Source organism: Pholis gunnellus (assembly GCF_910591455.1).
Source record: "Pholis gunnellus genome assembly, chromosome: 23".
In the NCBI taxonomy this organism is placed as follows: domain Eukaryota; kingdom Metazoa; phylum Chordata; class Actinopteri; order Perciformes; family Pholidae; genus Pholis; species Pholis gunnellus.
In genome coordinates, this window is record NC_136550.1 from 6,018,406 (window position 1) to 6,038,725 (window position 20,320).

The 20,320-nt window shown below is 43.4% G+C and overlaps 1 protein-coding gene across 1 annotated transcript in view; it reads right to left on the bottom strand.

Moving 5' to 3' along the window:
• Window positions 1-10,678: 10,678 nt before the first annotated feature.
• The window catches only part of arap2 (ArfGAP with RhoGAP domain, ankyrin repeat and PH domain 2), an 81,683-nt gene continuing 72,041 nt past the window's right edge, over window positions 10,679-20,320 (bottom strand). The window contains exons 26-32 of the mRNA XM_079184595.1: window positions 20,134-20,262; window positions 19,569-19,702; window positions 17,635-17,717; window positions 15,137-15,172; window positions 14,306-14,369; window positions 12,414-12,539; window positions 10,679-12,036 (exon numbers count right to left, since the gene is read on the bottom strand). Of these exons, the coding sequence (XP_079040721.1) occupies window positions 11,680-12,036; window positions 12,414-12,539; window positions 14,306-14,369; window positions 15,137-15,172; window positions 17,635-17,717; window positions 19,569-19,702; window positions 20,134-20,262 (929 nt within the window). The 3' untranslated portion in view covers window positions 10,679-11,679. The remainder of the gene's footprint in view (window positions 12,037-12,413; window positions 12,540-14,305; window positions 14,370-15,136; window positions 15,173-17,634; window positions 17,718-19,568; window positions 19,703-20,133; window positions 20,263-20,320) is intronic.

The window sequence follows — 20,320 nt, forward strand, 5'->3', positions numbered from 1 at the left end:
GAGCGGGCGAGTAAGATGTGTTTAACTGCGGGACTTCGTGTAGGAGTGATGGGAGACCCCGCGGGGCCCCGAGGTAATCTGCAGGTTTGTGCGTTAGCTCTCCAGGATCTCGCAGGTGCACTGCAGTGGGGAGATGTCACAATTGTTGTTTTACACATGCATTCGGATGAGCAAACGGAGACGTACAGGCGCACAGAGGATGAACAGGTGGGCATTAAGCTTCAATGCAAGCTGCAACCCTGCGGTCAACTCTTTACCCATTTCAATAAAAACAAGCAACAAAAGCTTCTTTTTTTGCCCTCTGCTTCTCACATCCATTTTTTGGAGGCCGGCTGTGTTGGCAAAAATTAATAGTCGAATGTCTTTGTAGCAACATTGAAAGCAGAGACTGTAAATACCATCTCTCATTTAGATGAAATAAATACGTACTGTGTAGGCAGAATGCACCAGCCAAACGTCCTTGGCTGTCAGTCTCCATTTCATCAGATGCAACTGTGTGAGCTGTCTGTCTGTCTGTCTGTCTGTGTGTGCTTCTGTTCATCCCCACAGTCGCACACCTCCCTGGCAATCTCAGGCAAACTTAGACGGAAAAGACTGACATATTTATATAGATTTCTTTGCACAGTGATGGGTCCCCGTTCTCCCGTTCCTTTGCTCTGAGAGAGATGAAAAACAATGAGATTTAATCATCCCATTCTCCTTTTGCAAACAATTAGATTATGGCTTTGTTTTCTTTCAATTTGATAAGAGAGTCTGACACCATTCTTTCCCGCAAAACCGCAGTCATACATTATGGAGACAGTGGAGCGTGCTTCTGTTAATAAGAATTGACAGGAGCTACTGCAGAAATAACAAGAACAGACCTCTCCGGAGTCTCGGGGCCCCACCCAAAAACACTGCGCTTCCACAGACGCATACACTGGCACGCATACCGCCGTCAATGCGCAACGGCAGTGGGACATCCACAAGACATCCTCATCAATTATGAAGGAGCTCTGAGTACCATCCATTACACCCAATCAGCTGGAGAAATCACTGTTTTACCACCATTAGCATTCCTCTATTCATTAGGTAACCACACACACACGCACACACAAATCTGCACACACATGCAGACAATGCACCCGATAAGCCAGGCTGAATATGGAGAAACTAAACAGTTCTCAGAATGCAAAAGAAACCAGTTCCAGTCCCTAGATTATTCATGACCTGAATAGCATGCCTGCACAAACAAGCCCCGACTAATGTTAATTAAGCAGAAAAGAGGCTCGTTACAGAGAGGGAGAGAGGGAGAGAGAGAGAGAGAGAGAGAGAATGGATTAATCCAAGGACGGAAAAGGAAACGTGCGTTTGGTGTTGGGAGTAAGAAGGGAGGAAAAGATTGGCAAACTTTCCTGCTTCCAAAGAAAGGGTGAGTTATGGAGAAACAAAAGGGTAAAATCAGACAACAGCAGGATTCAGTTTGTGGTGAGGAACGCCAGATGAGTAACGCCATAGAGAGCTTGCCACTGTATTTGTTGTGCACGCTAAAAGCAGAGGTTCCCAAACTAGAGACTAGAAAAAACAAACAGAACAATTTCTATTTTGGTTGAACTGCTGAAGAATCACAGACATTACGGCTTCGATGAAGGGCCTAATGGTACATTGAAAAAGCCCTCAAGCAGAATGGCTAAAGATTAGCATCTACCTAACATTAGCCACCATAAGCTACTGATCACACCACACCAATAACATCGCGAAATAGCGACAGGCTACAAGCGATTTTCATGAGGCGACAAACTGATGCTCGATACTGTGAATTAAACTATTCAGTAGTGATAGGGTGACTATGTTGTGCCTTCTTTTAACATGTACACGGTCTAGCCAGACCAAGGTTGGAAACCATTACATACACAACGGCCAGGCTGGATCCATTTGGAGGTCCGATAACGTGGACACGTGTTGGATGATTCTGTCTTTAACCAATTCCCACTGTTTAATCCAATTCCCTTCAGGGCATCTCCATCAGACACTAGCTCGGTTAGGAAATGGAAAGATCAATCTGCTCAGGGTGCAGCAGTGGGAGCAAAGATGGAGGGAGTCCATTCCGAATTGAAGGTCAATCTACAGGTGCGCATCAACTCCTTTCGGCGAGCTGTCGGGCCGCATTGTGCTTCAATATGCATGCCGTATTGAACCAAACCAATAGGTAATCAAGGTGAATCAAATATTTATTGGGACAAATTTCGCCGGAGGCCACAGATGGACTTCAGTCAGTCAGGGCAAACAGAGACACATCAAAGCCATCTTGTGAGAGCGCACGGGAAGCGGTGCACTGACAGAAGATTTAGTTTAGCCGGGAAAACATGAACTCTGAGAGCAACGGCTCAGTAGGTGTTCCTATTCATGCTACACCGCTGGTGGAAATTACAGTAATTTTTGTGCACTCAAAAGAAGAGGGGGGGGAAACAACATTCACTTTAACTTGCTTTTTGTCTGAGAGACTTATTCCCCTTAGCATCTCCTAGCAACAGTGAAAGTGTGGTGGTTTGTGCTGCTGTGAAGTCAGCTGTGCTTAGGTTTTGTTGGGTAATACAGATGTCCACTGGTCAAAGTAGTCAAGGCAGGTGTCTTTCTGCTAAATGAGTCTGTGGTGGGTTGGGAAAAAAGGAAAGAAAAAAACCATGATGTCTATGAGCTGGAACAGCTCTATCATCGCAGCCTCTCTTTTCATCCGTCCCTTCTGTCTCTTTCCCTCTCTAACTATGTCTCGCTAGAGCACTTGCCCCTCACCCTTGGTCTGTCTCGATCTCTTTTATATCCTCTGGTGGGAAATCAACCACATGCACGTAAACAAAGCCTCATGCTCACTCACTCACTCACTCGCACATTATTTTGCAGCACCACAGGGCTGAAAGAAGCTTCTATCAGCCCAGCTTAGTCTTTCAGGTGGTAATTAGCAGTCATTGTTGTTCTTCTGCTAATCAGAAATCTCACACACCAGTGAGGGTCATTATCTTGCCATCACGAAAAAAAAAAAAGAAGAAAAGACCAGCCTAGCTCAGGGTAGATGTAGAGAGATGTGTGTTTGTGTGTGTTATGTGATATGTGTTATGATAGAGTGCACAGCTTTATCAAATAAAATGGAGAGATTGGATCTTTTTCAATCATTTGCATATAGAAGGGCTTAATATCAATTATGAGATGAAATCCTGTGATTGCTTCTTCCTCTGGCTAATTGCGCCTTCAGACTCGTGGACGCATTATTCGGAAACACGCTTTGAGGCTAACGACAGTGTGAACAAAGAAGCGTTAAAGTTCAAAGCGTAAAACAAAGCTGAACACAGTCAGAAAGGAAAATAGGTGAATTAAGAAGAAGAAAGAACATGCTTTCTGTATAGAAATACATGCAATTTTCAGCTATTTTTAAGCAAGATTATAAAACGTTCGCTCCTTAACGACCGTTGTAGCCATATTTGACATTTATGGGAAAATTGCCACCGCTAAAATAGCTAAATGCTAACACCATAGTAAAAGTCTCAAAATCTGGGAACTTTTCTCACTAGTGTCAGTTACACAGCAACATCCGTCATAAGTTTGCAAACATTAGCTAACACAAGCTAGTGGTCGTACCAGACCAAGTAACGATGTAGCAGGAAAACACCTGGCTGTATTGAATTTAAGTGTTTTATTCATTACGTTGTAATTTGTAAGAAGTAGAACATTTTAAAGTTGCATCGTGTCGCTCTTTAAAACCAGACGATGCAACTTCAACCAAACTTTTGGTAACATGAGCTAAGTTTGCTAACATAAGCTAACATTAGCCGCCATAGGCTTCGGGTCACACCAGGCCACACGTATGGATGTCGCAACAAAACCGCAAAGTATATCGAGTTAAGAACATGGAGTATGTCTTGTAATATTGTTTCAATATTCTCTCAATTTGGCCCATCAAAGACAGAATTATTCTATATTTAAAAAAAGATATTGGGAAGCAAAAAAAAAAAATGAATGCATGCAGTAATCGTATCAACAGCTACCGAAATACGGGGGAAGTGTTCATATTGACTCGCTAATACCACCAATTTAGTTTTATGCAATAATGATGAGGTATCTGAACTCTTTGATTGGTGGCTTTGAGTGTGTATATAGACAGTATCTCAGATAATAAGTATACAAAACAGCAGCCAAGGACACCTAAACTTTGGAGGACTACTCTGACACTCTATAGAAACTCTATGCATCTTTAACAAGCAGATGTTTTAAATCCCTTCCAGTTTGCCCCTCCAGTGTTGAAGACTTAATTTAGACCAAACAATCTCAACATGAAGGTTACTGTGGATGGACTGGCATTGTAGATTAGATGGGGATAAATAAATAATGGACTCCGAATGAGGCAACAATTTATGCTCCTCTTCCCAATTCAAATCAATGGTGTCCAATCTATACCCGTGTCCTTGGGATGGTGTGGTTTGAGGGGGCTGGGGGGCACAACAAATTGCTGACTCTCTTATGTGGTGTGCTGCTGGTCACCCCAGGGAGCTGGCAGCCTGCTTTAATAGGGTGGTCAAGGTCCAACACAGAAAGCCAATACAGGGACTCTGGATACAAGGGGTCAGGAGATTGTCGGGCATTATCCTTCTCTTGGCTAATGCACTCTTTCTTTCTTGCCATGTTAAATGCTCAGGTATGCAATCTTGCCATGTCCATTAGTCACATTTTTCTCACTCATTTCCTTCCACCTTGTTCTTCCTCTGCTTACGACGGCCCCATTCCCGGCACCCGCTCCCGCGCTGGTGAAATAAGGGAGCCCATTGGTCGGTGGTGCTCAGAGGTCGGCTCGGCCTCGCTTCTCATTCCACCTCTGGAGTGGATTACTAAATGGAAATGACCGCAGGGTTCACAGGTCCACCCTGATCAGCTCATAGCTCCCTCTCTCTCTGGCTCGCTGTTTCAAACCCTTTCTCTTTCTAAAGGTGCTGAACCCTCACCAAGTCCCAGAGACCCTCATATTACAGCTTGCCAGCCTCTGGTTGGTTTGAATCCACCAGCTGGAGTTGTATCAATATTAGAATCACTCTCCTCCACTGCAGCGCACACTGTTCACAGTGGAGAGACAGCTTTTCTTTGTGCAGAGATTAAACCTTAAGATTATTATTTCAAAAAGGTTCACTCCAGAGATTCATTCGTGGACACCCAAGTTGGGAAGAGAGACGTATCTTTAAACGGTCAAAAGCAATGCAGCAGAGGACAAGATGTTGTGACTTTTAGTCACTATACTGACTGACGCTTTAAAAGAACACTGGATCCTACATTCCCCATGATGCAACTTGACAGTGTCTATCATTGGACAAATTCCTGCTTATCGAACGAATAGCTAAAACTCCAAGCAAACGGTTTATGACTCAGTCTTTACGTTCAAAATGTGACGTCTTCAAGCCAAAGCCAGGGTAACTGATGACAGTATAAGGCTAATTTTCAGTTTAAAAAATTTAAAAAGCAACCGAGCCAATCAGTGAACGTCCTGTTCCTGTACCAGCGTCAAAAAAACACACAAAAATGTCAAAAAGTTAAAGAAATGACAAATATTAAAAGGGGAAGTGTGCTAATTTTATACATCAAAGTCTGCAGGATGCCCGATACATTTCCTCAAGTGATGTCACTTGAGTCAGCGTCCGATAAGGCTGAAAAAACCATGTTGAATGCTTGGGAGTTTTCAAAAACTCTCCACCGCGAGTCCGACAAACATTAAGTTACTTCCAATCATTGTGTGTGTATTTAGCTCAGGGTGGTACATCGGGAGCCATGCCTGCTGTTGGGAATATGCCTCAGATACAGGACAGCAAGGTCACCAAACAAATACAGTGTTATCAACGAGGTGACCGCCTCCATTTGGCAACATTCCTATAATACCAATCATGTAAACATATGAAAATGATCTACAGCCTTATTCTTCCACAATGTTTAATTGGAATGTTTAACATTCCCTTCTTTATTAGCCCTGTGGTGACTTGCTCCCTCCCTCGACCGGGTAAGGGGGGGGGACGGGGGGACTGATTGAGGTTTTAAAGACTCAATCCCGGTTGAATTGCAATTGCAGAGGCTTTTAATTAGATAAAGCTTGGCTGGTTTGAACATATACTTTACAGCCGTGTCAGGCTAAAAGGGTCCATGTGTCGTAAATATCACCCGGGACATTAATAGAATTGAGATTAGAGGGCAGAATGTGTGGATCAGCGTTAAAAAAAAGGCAGCCGGCAGTGGGCCGACTTCATGCCGTGAGCTATTTATAGCTGCTAAAATGGACGGCTCCATTAATATAAGGCTTACCCTTTTCTGGAAATGTAAATCACCAGAGCCCTGGCTGGACGTGCATGTTCTACAGCTGCAGTATGTCAGAGTTAACAGTACGGCCTCTCGGATTTACAGTGGCCTGGGATAGAGCACAGAAGATGGCTTCATTTGTGCGTACTATCCCTTACGGACATCTGGTGGGTTTTAAGTCAATATTTCCTCAGCAATTTCATCTCTCTACCTTTTAAAAAAAACAGGCCCAGGCCGCACAGGATACATATTTGAATTGCTGGACTTGTTTCAGAAAGGCGGGCACGAGGACGAGCTTCTCGTCAGCGCAGAATACAGATGTCTTAAGTGGCATTAGAGCCATGTTGAGACCTGCCATTCATCTGCTCCCTTCATTTCTGCCCTTGATGTTTCTATTATTCAGAGGCAAAGCGAGCCAACACCAAAGACGGCGGGAGATCAGATCGCATTCTCAGTGGACACTTCCACAAGGCCGACGGCTGATCTATAACCTCCACATTTCCAAACTGCATCAGATTAAGTCCAGCATGTCTTGTTTAAAAATAAAAAAAACAAAAAAAAAACAACACACTGGCTCCGGGTTTAATTGAGAGGCATCTCACGTAGAATCAGAGGGCTCATGTCTGTTCTTTTGAAATAACTTGTCATTTTCTCGCTCTCTCTTTCTCGAGCATATCGACTGGCTCCCTTTTCTCTCTAATCCCCCTCCCCTCCCCTACTCTCTCTCTCTCTCTCTCTCTCTCTCTCCCCCCGCTGTCATCACTGTCTGTGTGAGCACTGCATTCAGCTCAGATACTCTACTACTGTACACATCTGCATGTGCTGCGTGACTCAAGAGCGCACGGCTAACTGGTGGTGCTATAGAGACCTTGAGAATGTTCACTTTTCGCGGGCTGAAAGTAGCTGTGCCGCCGCAATAAAAACAAATAAACTTTTACAAGTAAATTCGCTCCCCAACTTCATTTCCTGCACTCTTTATTTTTTATTTTTAGCTGCCTCTTTAAAGTTTGAGTTATTTAGTCCATCACAGTGCATTTGGTGGAACTTAAATTATATCTGCCTTATAAACTGACACTGCAGTTTCAATGCAGAGCGATTGGAAAGGTCTGCGGGGATTATTAGCTCATAATTACAATGTAACTTTATTTTACGACCGACATATCAGTCATACACTCCATTATAACAGACCCCCCGACCCCCACCCATCACAGACACGAGAGACGTGTACCTGCACATACAGCGGCGGGCATGTTAAGCTAGTGACAAGGAGACTGAAATGAAATGAAAATAAAAAGGCTCTTACATAGTTAAACATGTGCTTCCACCTCGCCTTTACACCGACACTTTAATAGAAGGAATATAAATGTCGCACCGCATGTTTTTCTGTCCCGTCCTGCAGCTCGTATGACATTCTTTCATATGCAGAGGAGGCTCCTCGGGCAGCTTCCAGGTCCTGAGAATGATATGCCGTCCAAACCATAATAGCATTCCTGGTCCAGTACTTCACTGATATTATAATGTCACTTTTGACAAAAATGTTCGCTGCAATGGATTCCACAACCGAAGCAAGTTTTTAAAGAGTCTGCTACTCAATTTACATATTGAACCAAAATAAATGATGATAAATAAATGCATGAATAGAATGAAAAAACAAAAAAACCCGGAACTTTCTAAATGCAAAATGTGATAAATAGGACTATATTTATTCAAATGGACATTTTTTAATATAGTTATGAAACATTATTGAATATGGATGCATTACCATGTAATCTACTATTGGTTATATTTTACATGACGATCATAACCCCACTGGCCACATTAGGTTGCATCTGTACAATCTTTTGCATTTCAAGATCTCCCAAAAAAGCATATTTATAAGCTTCATAGAGGTAAAATGTACTGGTATACTAATTTAATGAATAAAATGGCCACACCAATATATAAAACATTTGGTTTCAAGTAAAATGTACTTCAAACATCACAAGAACCAAGAAGCACATGTGACTAAAATTTGTATTTCATTCATTTTTTGACTTTTTTAAATTGGCTTTTATAATTAGCTTTAGTTTTTTGAGAGGTCACAAGCCAAAAAGGTTGGACACCACTGGTTTGATTGGTCAAATGAACATTGTGTATGAATTAGGCCTACTCACCATGTCTGTGTATCTGGATTGGCTCCACCGTGGGCAGAGATTCCGAAAACGGGCGAAAAAGGGAGTAGCTCCTCGGAGAATTAAAGTGAACAGAGGCTAGGTTTAACAACCGCGTAAGTATATTAAAGTCCCTCCCGCACAGCTTGAGCTGCATCACCCAAGTCTCGTGCTCAGTACTTCCCAAACATGCATTTTAGCCCAAAATCGTACCATTTAAAACACACTTCCGCCACTACCGGCTTAGATATCAATCTAGGGTAGTGGAGGAAACAGTGCGATATTTCCCTCTGTGTGCTGGAGTAGACTTTGCGGAGTTCTCCGCTGACCTCTCTTACACCATACGGTGACCTTATGGGCCTCACAGGGATGGCAGAAACGCTGGGTCATACAGACACAGAGGACAACGGAGGGAAACGCACATACAGACGGCAGTTGGAGGAGGAATTCAGAGGACGTAGAGCCGGTGTGGGGCCAGTGCATTTAAACACAGGAGACATGAATGGGAGAGAGTTTTAAAGCAATTACTACCGTCACCACTCAAGTGAGTTATAATGCGACTTTGGAGGCACGAAAACATACTGTCGCACGTCGGAACCAAGGACTCATGTTGTACAGTGCGTCTGCTTCCCGTGGAAGCAAGGCTGCGTGGAATGAAATTGATTCTCGAAGGGCCAATTAAGTAACGTATTCATTTCCACGAGTGCGATGAACTTAGAACTATTGCGGGCGAGAGGGAAGAAAACAGATATTTGCACAGAGCAAACAAAAGCCCTCATAAGAAGTTCTCAGACCATGAATGCATAAATGTGGCAGCTCCATGATTAGAATATAAGGACATGAAACAAAAGGACAAGCAGCTGGCGTATGAGGCATAATGAAAATAAAACGTTAATATGAATCTTTCATGGAGGAACCTGTGTGACAATTGCCTACGTGCGCATTTTCCGGCAGCTATACATTATTCAACAAAAGGCGCGTGACTTCAAATGGTGAGTTCATTCTCACATTTCACTGGAGAAAAATGCAGAATTTAATGAAATCTATGAATAAGATGCTCTAATTATATATAAATAAGTCAAAGATGGGAGGGGGGGGGGTCGTGTTTAAATCCACAACAGGGCTTAAGTTGCTTCCAGGATTCGCAGACACGTTCATAGAACACAACAGAGTGCACAGAACGACATCTATCCAATGGACAATAATGATACTGTGCAGATTTACCCGGTAACAGACGGCCAAACGACTGTAGTATACGAACCTCAGAGAGCAGATGCAATATAAAAATAGAAATAAAACAGATAAAGAGCTCTTTGTAAGCGAACAGAAGAAAAAAAAAAGAAAAAAAATTCCAATCACGATGTATAATAAACCTGAAGGCAATGACGGTAATTATCATTTAACACTGACGCTTTCATTCTCATATTACCTTGATAGCTTGACTTCGTGCAGTATTTTATTTTGTACCAAACTGTAATTATCTGATGGATCTGGCTGTATTTGTAGTTTCATTGCTGTGCAATCAAAGTACAAAAAAAGGGCAATTTCTCGAAAAAAAGCAATTTCCTGTGTGTATCTCTCTCTCTCTCTCTCTCTCTCTCTCTCTCTCTCTCTCTCTCTCTCTCTCTCGCCGATACACAATCGCACACCTCTACCAGCGCCATTGTTCCCACCATCTGCATTTCTGTGGGAACACAGTTGAGCCAGAGCTTTTGGCAGTGAAAGAAAGAAACGTACAGAGCACAGTATTTATCCTCAATTCATCACCAGGAGTGAGAAGAGAGTCAATCATAAATACTGTGGATAAAAGGCCTCATTAGCACTAAGTATTAACAGAGAGCATCAAATGGAAAAATCGAACATTGCAGAAAGTAATCTGATCAGAAGTGTTCGCTTTACACCTGAACTGAACTTGTGTTCAGGTGAATTCATCTCTCAAGGCCGGCTGCTGATTGAGAATACTACACAACTTGACGAGTGTTATTATTTGTGGATATTCGACGGTGTTTCTGCAGAGTGGCGTCTTAAAATGAGTTGTTTCATCAGTTAAACAGGTGGGCAGGAAGAGTGGATCATCCTTCACCGACAGGGTTGGCGGTTCAATCCCCAGCTCCTACCGTCTGCATGTTGAAGTGTCCTCGGGGCGAGACACTCGAACCCTAAGATGCTCCAAATGCAGAGGTCAACTTTCATGAATGTACTTGTATTTATGAATAAAAGTAATGTTAAATGTTTTTTAATTTATTTTTTGACAATAAACATGTAAAACAAGCCAAACGCTGAGGGATGTTCGCTCAACGGTCGGCGTTAATCATTCTGTCATTGTACAAAAACACTGAACATTGAGGTGAAACATGCACTGACATGTCAGGTAAAGTAGCATGTTTAGTAGCCGATATTTATACTGCGCATTCAAATTCAAATACATTTGGTGGCAGCCGGTGCACAGTTTAAATTGGTGCTTCAAAACACTGCTGAGTAGCAACACAACTAATGGTTACAGAGGGAAAAAAACTGTTAAAAAACACAAAAATATATATAATTACAAATAATACTGGAGATTGCCCACCACGAACAGCTGTTGCATACCATGCCTATTAGCCACCATTAATGGCTGGATGTCCCTAAACATATTCTTCTCTTATGAATTTGATATGCAGGCATCATTTTCTTTGCATTTCAGTAAAAAAAAAAGAGTTTTGTAACTGTGTGGTGATGGGGGAATTTGAATTCTGAACATAGGGGATGCTATTCATAGCTTCTGCGGCAAAAGTGCTTGTAAAAGATAGGATTCAAATAATTACAATGTTTTTTTTCAGATGTAGTCAAAACAGCATTTTCAGAGTAACCGCAGACGTAAACGCACGAAGCAAGCACTTTGGAGTATTTCTGGAAACGTCTGGGCTTTGACAGTCGAACGTACTTCGGTAGCATTCTCTGGGTTTTTTGGAAGAGCGGCATATAAATCACGCTTTGTAGTGCTTGGGTCAGCGCCGTGTCCAGCTGAGGTCTGCATGACCTCCAATGTCTTCTGCACCTGTTTTCCACATCCCCTTGTGTGTCGGCACCCCCCCCCCCCCCCATATCCAAGTTCAGAAGCAGTCGTGAATGCAACTTACTTTGGTTTTCCATCTGCATCGCGTGTTCTTTCCTCCGTCTCATCCGTGCTCGACCCCGGAACGTTTGCCTCACCGTTCTAAGTAGCTCTCTTTCTCCCGACTTCCCGTCAATCATTGCTCTTGGCGCCGCGACTGGTCTTGCTCAGCACCGAGTTAAGCTCGTTCAGCAGACTCGGAGGCATCATACTCTCACCGCCGCCCTGAACAGGTCTCCTGCCGAGGGTCTTGCAGCCGCTCTGAGGGGGGACGGGCAAAGCCCGGGGCTGCAAGTGTCTGGAAGGGGACGGGGACGGGGACGCGAGGCGTCGGGGCTGGCCGGAATCCACAGAGGGTCTTCTGTGCGGGACTTCTGGGGCCTTGAGCAAGTCTTTGTGGTTGGCGAAGTTGGCTGTGAGGTTTGTCCTGTGGGGGAGAGTGGCGGACCTTGGGTTGCCTTCGACAAGAGACATCCTGTTGTCTGTCAGCTGTGGGCAAACGTGACCGATAAAGATGAATGGCAATAGATTAAAAGTCAACCACAGACTACAGGAGCCCCCTAAACCCACATGTGTCATGTAGGAGAGTTCCTTGTACTCACATGTACAGAGGAAAATACACGTTGTTTTGAATATATGAAATGTTTTTTTTTCAAAATCTTTGAGCTGAAGCCTTAAAAACATGTTACTCGGCTTCTCCCGATGTAACAAGAATGCAACTGTCAGCAAGCAAAAGGAAAAAAAAGGAAGCAATTATACGGGAAGAGATGGTTTGCAATTGAACAGGCTGCGTCGTCTCATGCAGATTTGAACATTCCTAAATACATAAACAGCGTGTGCTGTTGGGTCCGTCATCGATTCCTCACCTGTTTGCTGGAACCGCGGCGGTTGTGTGTGATCTTCTGGCCTTCGGTCACAGCTCCCCCTTTGAAGGGTTTGAGATAGGCCGCCTCTTTTGAGTTACCCGCCTTTGAACAGAAGTCAGAACCGTACTGAAGACACACACACACACACAGCCAACAGCAGAGTTTACAAGTACGGTATCACCCCCAATGATAGTTCATGTTAATCTCCCGTTGTTTGTGCTACAGATGTTAAAGTAAAGGGTAACACTACACTTCTAGAAACATTCCCTTCATCATGACAACAAAAAAAATAACTATAAAGAAAGAAGACATGGTAGAGTTGGTATTAATGTGTAGGTATGAATTGAGTGGACTACCTAAAGCTTCTTCGAGACACGAGGGAGACGATCCTGCGTGACTGTGTTTTGATCTCTGGCTAAACTTTCTCCTCAACAACTTCTCCGTTTATATCACTGCGACCCCCTCGACCTATAGAACTGTCTCTCTTTAAAAAAAAAAAAGAAATGTGTATTTCATCACTGCTAGGACCCGTCCTTGGACCTTTACACCCTCACCACCAGCACCACCACCCTCACCACCACCACAAGCCGTTCCACCTTGCTTCGAAACGAGGTCCTTCATCGAGCAGTTGCTATGGAAACTGTCTGGAGCACAATGTTCGCTAACAGGTAAGAGAAAAGAAATCAAGACCGCTGAAGTGCTCTCTGTCTACTTTCTCATCTGCACTCTCTCTCGCTCTCTGCCCTTCCCACAAGTCCCGTGTCCTTCCCACAAGCCCCTGTGATGGGAGCTGACAATCCTGATATTTAGCGGATTTGGGAGGAGAATCCTAATATTTTTAGCCGGCTCCAGTCTGCTATAGATTTTAGTCGTTGTAAAGCTAAGAGCTTCTGCAAAGAGCACAGAAAAGTCACTGAGCCCGGTGAAATAAACACCTTGAAACACTTAGAAACAACAGACACACACACACAAAAAAAATTGGCTTCCCCTTTAGATCAATCTCTCCCCGACAACGTTGCCCTTTTTACTTGCCAACCCAAACTAAGGCACTAAAAGGCTTTTTACTGTAAGCACCCGTGATAAACAACACCGTGCTGCAGGCGGGTTCCCATAAAGGAAGCCGAGCAGAGGGCTAATACCGATTGATTGTGCCGGAGCGTACAAACACGGGAGCGGCAGGAACTCTGAAGACGGCGAGATCTTTCAGTGTCGGGAGGAGCGCGACGTGTTCCAAGTTAATAGTCGTTCACTTGGAAACGAGCAGAACAGACATATTTAGTCTAATGAGGGAACAGGATGGTTATTTCACCGAGTAGGTTTCGGGAGGAATATGAGATGAGGAAAAAAGAATAGGAAAAATATGACACATTCGGTAGCTGCTCTCCCCGTGTTTGCTTTGCCTTGCATTATTTATGTCATATGTGCTGTGTCAGCGACTGACAGCGACAACACTTAGCTGTATCTGGGGGCTAAGTACCACAATGTGATTGTTACAGTCGGCGTGACCTTATTCTCACAGCTTTTCCCCATAAAATGATTTATGTTCGTGCTGAGTGACCTCGAAAACGTTACTGTTCGCTCCCTGTTTATGCATCTCATCTGACTAACGGCACAATGGAAATGGATGATTGGGGGGGGGGGGGGCGGGACATGGATTGTAAAATATGATTTATTTCCGGTCGTAATCGAGTGTATTTTTCATCCAAACGAGGAGGAAGGGAGGGGGATCTCTCCGCAATGTGCATGTCACATTCACGGATATTTTTGGTTTACAGTAACACAAAAACAATACTTCACTCCCAGAGTCGACACGTGCTCTGCTGCTTCATTAAGCGCCTGCACGAGTGCATTCCTCACTCTTATTCCAACACCCCTGTTGCGCGTCGTCTTACCGTCATCCTGACGACGTCGGCCACCCAGCTGACCTGCGCCTCCCTCGTCTCGCAGCAGAAGTGCCTGAGGAGGGAAAGCCCAGTTGCACAAGTCGCTCGTTTTCCAGCTTGTTATTTTCACGCTTCTTTCAAACCAGGTGACTGGATGTGGCGAGTCACGGTTTCTCACGGTTGCGTGACTCTGCGTGGGTATTTGGCGATTAGTGCCGTGAGTAGCAATCGAGGATGAAGGGTTTAAATGATCGCCGTCGCCGACTGAGGTTTGTAAAGCATGCCGTGTTTAAAAAAGCAGCTTTTAAAAGACACTGGTGTCACATGGTAAACAATAACACAGATGTTAAAAAAAATGGCTGCATTCAAGGCAATCCCTCAAATAAATCAGACATCTTAATCTTTCTAACTTAAAATGATTATTTGTGTCAGAAACACCCCCATCCTGTTCAGAAAGGTTCAGTTAAATAACTTTTTAACTAGTTTATACGTTCATACTGACATCATCAATGTTATGATACGAGCTAGCATTGGTAAAGAAGTTAAAATTGTCAATTTGAAAGGCAGCAAATAATGGTTTACAAGGAAGCTACAAATCATTGTTTCACTTCCTATGGAGGGGAGCAGACAGCAGCGTCTCACCATGTGATCATCATTAATATATATTTAATAGCGCTGATGGTCCCACTGCTAATCCACTTGGACGTTTAGTGCTTTAAATTCAACTCCTTGACTCCCCGCCTCTTGACCCCCTTTTTTGTTTCAGAGATACTTTAAGTGGAAAGGGTAAAAGTCAAACCCATCAATTATTGAATTAGAGACCTTCTGCACGGCACTCACCATTGTTGTTTATCAGTGTAGACTGTGAAGCCCCAGCTGTGAAACGGGAAAGAAAAAAAGGACACGGGTCAGATTTTGCGTCGTGTCCTGTGTGCGCAGCTTCATGTGAAGACAAGAGGTTAGAGACGCGTTTCTGTGAGAGGAATGTGGAAATCTCAAGTATTCGACGCCAGAAAAGAAAGAAAAGTTGTTAGGAAACCGTTTAAGATCGAAACCTTTTTAAATAAAATGCAAAGAGTTCTCTACGAATGCAGGATGCTACACAATGGAACGGATTAAATCAGTCAGTGGAGTTCCAGCCCACATGTTTATGCAAAGTGTGCCGCACACTATTAGCCTTAAACTAACTCACAGATATTAGATATGCATAACGTTCGCCGGTATGTACATGTGAATTCGTTGTATGTTTTGAGGGGGAAGTAACCTGCTGCAGAGGTAGTGTACGGTTAAAAAAGATCACCTTCCTGGAGAATACACCTTTCCCTGAAACCCTTTTCGCAGCCGTGGCTAGAAACAGGAGCGGGGGAAAGTGGAGGCAGAACAAAGCGAAAGAGGGGGCAGAGATGGAGCGCCGGCGAGCCTGGAGCACCACTCCTGTGAGTTAAGGCAGCCGATCCGAAAAAAAAGAAAAAAAGAAACCCGCAGTAGGCCGCTCACAGAGAGACCTCTGCCTAATGAGGGACTGGAGCGCTGCCTCTCCGAAACCCTCTCACCATGACTCTCTGCATTCTCCTCGGCACTCCGTCTTTATTTCTTTATTCACCGTAACACTTCTCCCAAAGCCCACTCAACAGTATATCTACGATACCACGCAGTATCATCCGCTCCCTCCATCCCCCCCCCCCCCCCCCCCTCTCTCTCTCTTCATCTCCCACTCTTGCTCTCTTATCCACTTTCCCTACCCTGAAGGACGGCGTAATGCAGACAATCGCTTGCTGGACTCATTTTTCACGCTTCCCCAGACTCCTAAATTCCGACATGGGGGAAAATTATGAGGAATTAGAATTGGGTAATGTGAAATATAGGGTTTTGGCTTCTCAAAAACTTTTCCTCTGCGCTTGACCAACACGGGCCCGCTGAGGGGTTTGGCATGTGTCGTAAATTACAATAATAGAAGGTCGTTAAAACAAAACAGCGGCGGCGATGTTTTCCACGCGCCGGAATGATTTGTATTTGTTAAAATGCAATTACATTTAATCAATTTCATTACAGTGAAAAATAGGCCGGTGGGGGGTCAGGAGCGGCCTGGGTATCTCCTGGTGACGCTAACCTTTGAGGGGAGAGAAAAGGGCGATATATCTTCGGGGAACAAATTGTTTACACACAGACAAAGACAGTAGCAGCGCTAAATAATCACCAGTTCATCTTAATAACAGAGGGCTGGCTTTGCTGAGAGCGCGCAGCAGTTGTTTCGGCTCTAATGAGTCACGTTTGACCACGGTCGTTATGCAGCCACGCCATGTTTTTCCGCCGGAAAAAAAAGATTGCAGGGGAAATAGTTTCGTTCGATATTTACTGCACCAAAAAGACGTGCAAGGAAGGAGTGGAGATGTATACAAATGACCATTAAAACCGGCTCGTAATGGTTGATTAACCACTGTGGCAGAGAGGGTTTGGGATTTATCGTCCGGGAGAAGCAGGTGTAAAAATGTGTGGCGTCGTTGTTTTATTGGCTGCTCGCAGAGAGAGAGAGAGAGAGAGAGAGAGAGAGAGAGAGAGAGAGAGAGAGAGAGAGAGAGAGAGAGAGAGAGAGAGAGAGAGAGCGAGAGAGAGGGCAAGAGAGCGAGAGAAAGAGAGAGTGAGAGAGCGAGAGAGAGAGAGAGAGAGACGAGTCGTCATCCGCATTTCCGTGATATCTACGCGACAATGAAAACTATTTTACTGAGGGAATAAATCAAATTGCAGCAAATGAATAAATGCTCATGAACTCCAAAAGCAAGCAATGAGACAGATTTATATTGTTCCAGGTTTTAGACGAGATGCAATCCTCTGATTGTCTGAAGCTGCCAATCACCGCCTGTTACATTTTAGATTGTTTTTTATGTATTTACAGGAGCAATCTTGTCAAAACACAAACAAACATGTTTTTTTTTACTTTTGACAAAAGGAGCTTGATATGAAAAAAAAAAAGAACTGTCCACTTACTAGGTTTTTCAACAGCTTTCAGCCACATATCATGGTCTTCCTCAGTGGATTGCGTAACATTACAGAACAAGCTAATCGGACCTCGAGTAACAATTGCTTCCGTCATTGCTTTTTATCATTTAAGGAGACTTTTTAATGTTCATTCACCACCTTCTTTCTTCTTTATAACCTTCCTTTATGTGATAAAAAGAGAGTGTGTTTGAAGGTTCTAAAGTTATCATGTTTCTTTTAAGACATGCAAGTCTTCGTCTTAGTAAATCTACCAGAGATCTGAATGCCTTTGTCACTCTCTGATGACGGGTGGATTTAGGAACAGACACTAGAGATGTGTTGTGCATGCGCGTGCAGTTTACCTGGTTGGAGGTTTTAGCTTTTTCTTCAGGCCAAGGTAACATTTCACAGAGCGGAGCTGGATTACTTTCTCTGCTTTAGTGGCCTGCGAAAAACAAAAACAAACAACTGAACATTTATGGAAGAATAAATCAGTGAGGGGAAAAAAAATAATGAACAAATAACTAAAAACAGCTAAAACAACTGAAGAAACCCCCGGCACTTCTGTCCAGTAATGCAAAGAATACAATTAAGAGAGTTTATCAATTGTCTGACACGTGTCATCGTTCTGCTGAAGTGTCCACGTGGCTTCATATTCATCGGTCAAACTAAGTGAAATCTTAAACCGAGAGTAGCTGAACATGAAGGACCTATTAGAAATAAAAACATGGATCATTGTATTGTGAGGCACTAAAAGGAAAGAAATTACGTTTCTGCTGCCTCCCCTTTAATTCATAGGCATTGAGAAAGTCACTCTGAACGCCATGGGTGGCAACATCATCAATCAGTTATTTAAAAATGGAAGCATATTGGATATATAAACTCCTTTTGTATTGTATTAACTTGTATTGTGATTTGTACAGTACATACTTCTAATATAAACATATTTTCTACCATGTGTTTGACATGCATCTTTAATATATTAATACCTTTGTACACTGTGATATTGCTTGATTCATATTTCTTGCTTTTTTGGTACCTTCTGGTCATGTTTATGGCGCCTCATGGAACGATCGACTCCGTTGTACTCTTGAAACGTTTTGGTTCTTCTAATGGAAATGCATTTATCTTTATTCATATCCAGATGCTTCCTGCCTATTATTGTTTACTTTTTGTAGTGGGTGCCATAGAGGCGGCGTGTGTGATTCTTCGCTAATCAGCGCCACATGATTAAAGGCACACCCGAAACCGAACCTGATGAAGCAACATGCGGAAACGTGCGTTTCTCTCTTTCTTGTTCTGAAATGTAATTTGTCACTAAAACAGTGTCTAAATCAGTATCCAGGTGTGTGCCGGTGTCTTTCGTTTCTCTCGGTTTGCTGCACTCAACTAAATAGACCAAAGTGAAATAAAATGCCACCAAACTACCCGCGCGGCATCAAAACACGACAATCAATTTGAGTCATTACCAGCACGCCTCTTCTTCCAAGCAACAAAGAACAAAGTGGAAGAGAACAAAGCGAACACAATCAAAGTTTGCCTTTGACACCTACACATCGCAACCCACCACCCGCTCCCCGTTCCATCCACCTTAATCTGTGCTAAATACAGACCCGGCAATAATAGCAAGAGGCCAAAGAATATCAATTCACTTCCAGAAACCCTTCTAATGTCCTTTGCATTTACACAGTAATTAGCCACTTGTGCAACTTGATATTTAGAAAAGCTTTCAGTGAAAGCACCCCCCACCACACACACACACACACACACCACATCACCACCCCTCACCATTTTCCCTCCGCCATTCTGCCAGAATTACTGCACCTCCATCAATTATTTACACTTCTTCACACTCCTTTACGAATCCCATGTTTCAACTGCAGAAATGTGCTGAGAAAAAAAAAAAAAAGGGCCTCCGGGGAGCTGGGGCCTGCTGGTCCTCTGTGAAGCACTCCCCGTATTCTGCCTCTTTCTCAAAATAGAGAGGAAAGTCCGCTGCCATCAGTACGTTTCATTTTCCTGCTTAATTCAACGATTTTGGGAACCCTGAGACGGACACGTCGCCGGGGAGAGGAAGCCGAGGCGGTTTGGGTGGAGCTTGGTCTATTTAGTTGCAGCTATGTAGACGCCATTCTGACATATTTTAGTGTGATAACCTTTTCAATACCCCCGTGACACAAAGCAATCTGTGTTGGCCCCGGAATTTTGTGTTTGCATGCAAAAAAAAAAATAAACAACCCAAGTGTTTACAGTTGGTGTGGCAGAAGATTAGGCTGAAAATGAAAGTGTTTCGTACTTTGATATCTCTGTAGAGCAGCAGCTTGTCGGCGCGTAGTACGACATATTTATCCTGGAATTTGTGCCCCGACAGCAGTTTGGAGGATCCATCGCTGAACTTCAGATAGTCTCCTTTTACCGACTGTCTTTCGTCTGATGTGAAACACAATCACAGTCAATTAAAGAGGAAAATATTCGTTCAGCCCTCAAAGGACGCACAAGTCTATCAACTGGTGCTGTAACGATCTACGTCGATGCTGTTGTAACTGTTTATCCATCACTTCTAGCTCACTATGAAAACGTCTCAGCTCTTTTGCTACAACATCTACATTCTATAACACTATTCAGGTGTTACAGTTGAGTCAATATTTTTAATTTTATATTTCTTTCATAAACATATGTTCAGTTACTTGAAAGTACAAGTTAGTTGAGATATACTGGTGTAGACTAAACCAATTAAAAACAAGACGGATTAACTTTTATTGAAAAGAAGAGGAAAAAAAACAGCAAAATACGTGCTGTATGAACATTTGCATTAATAGGTGAAACTGCAACGGTTTTCTACCATCAATGGTATACCGTACCTTTCCCATCAGACACTGCTTTGGCCCCGGTGAACTTCTTTATAACAAGAAAGGCAGACCTCGGGCAGTCCAGAGTACTCCACTCCAGCACCTGTTCAAGGATCTTCTCATTGCGGTGCAGCGGCCGCTCTGTTGAAAATAAAAGGCCACGGGTCAGAGGGAGGGGAATGAAGAGTCAGAAAAAGTC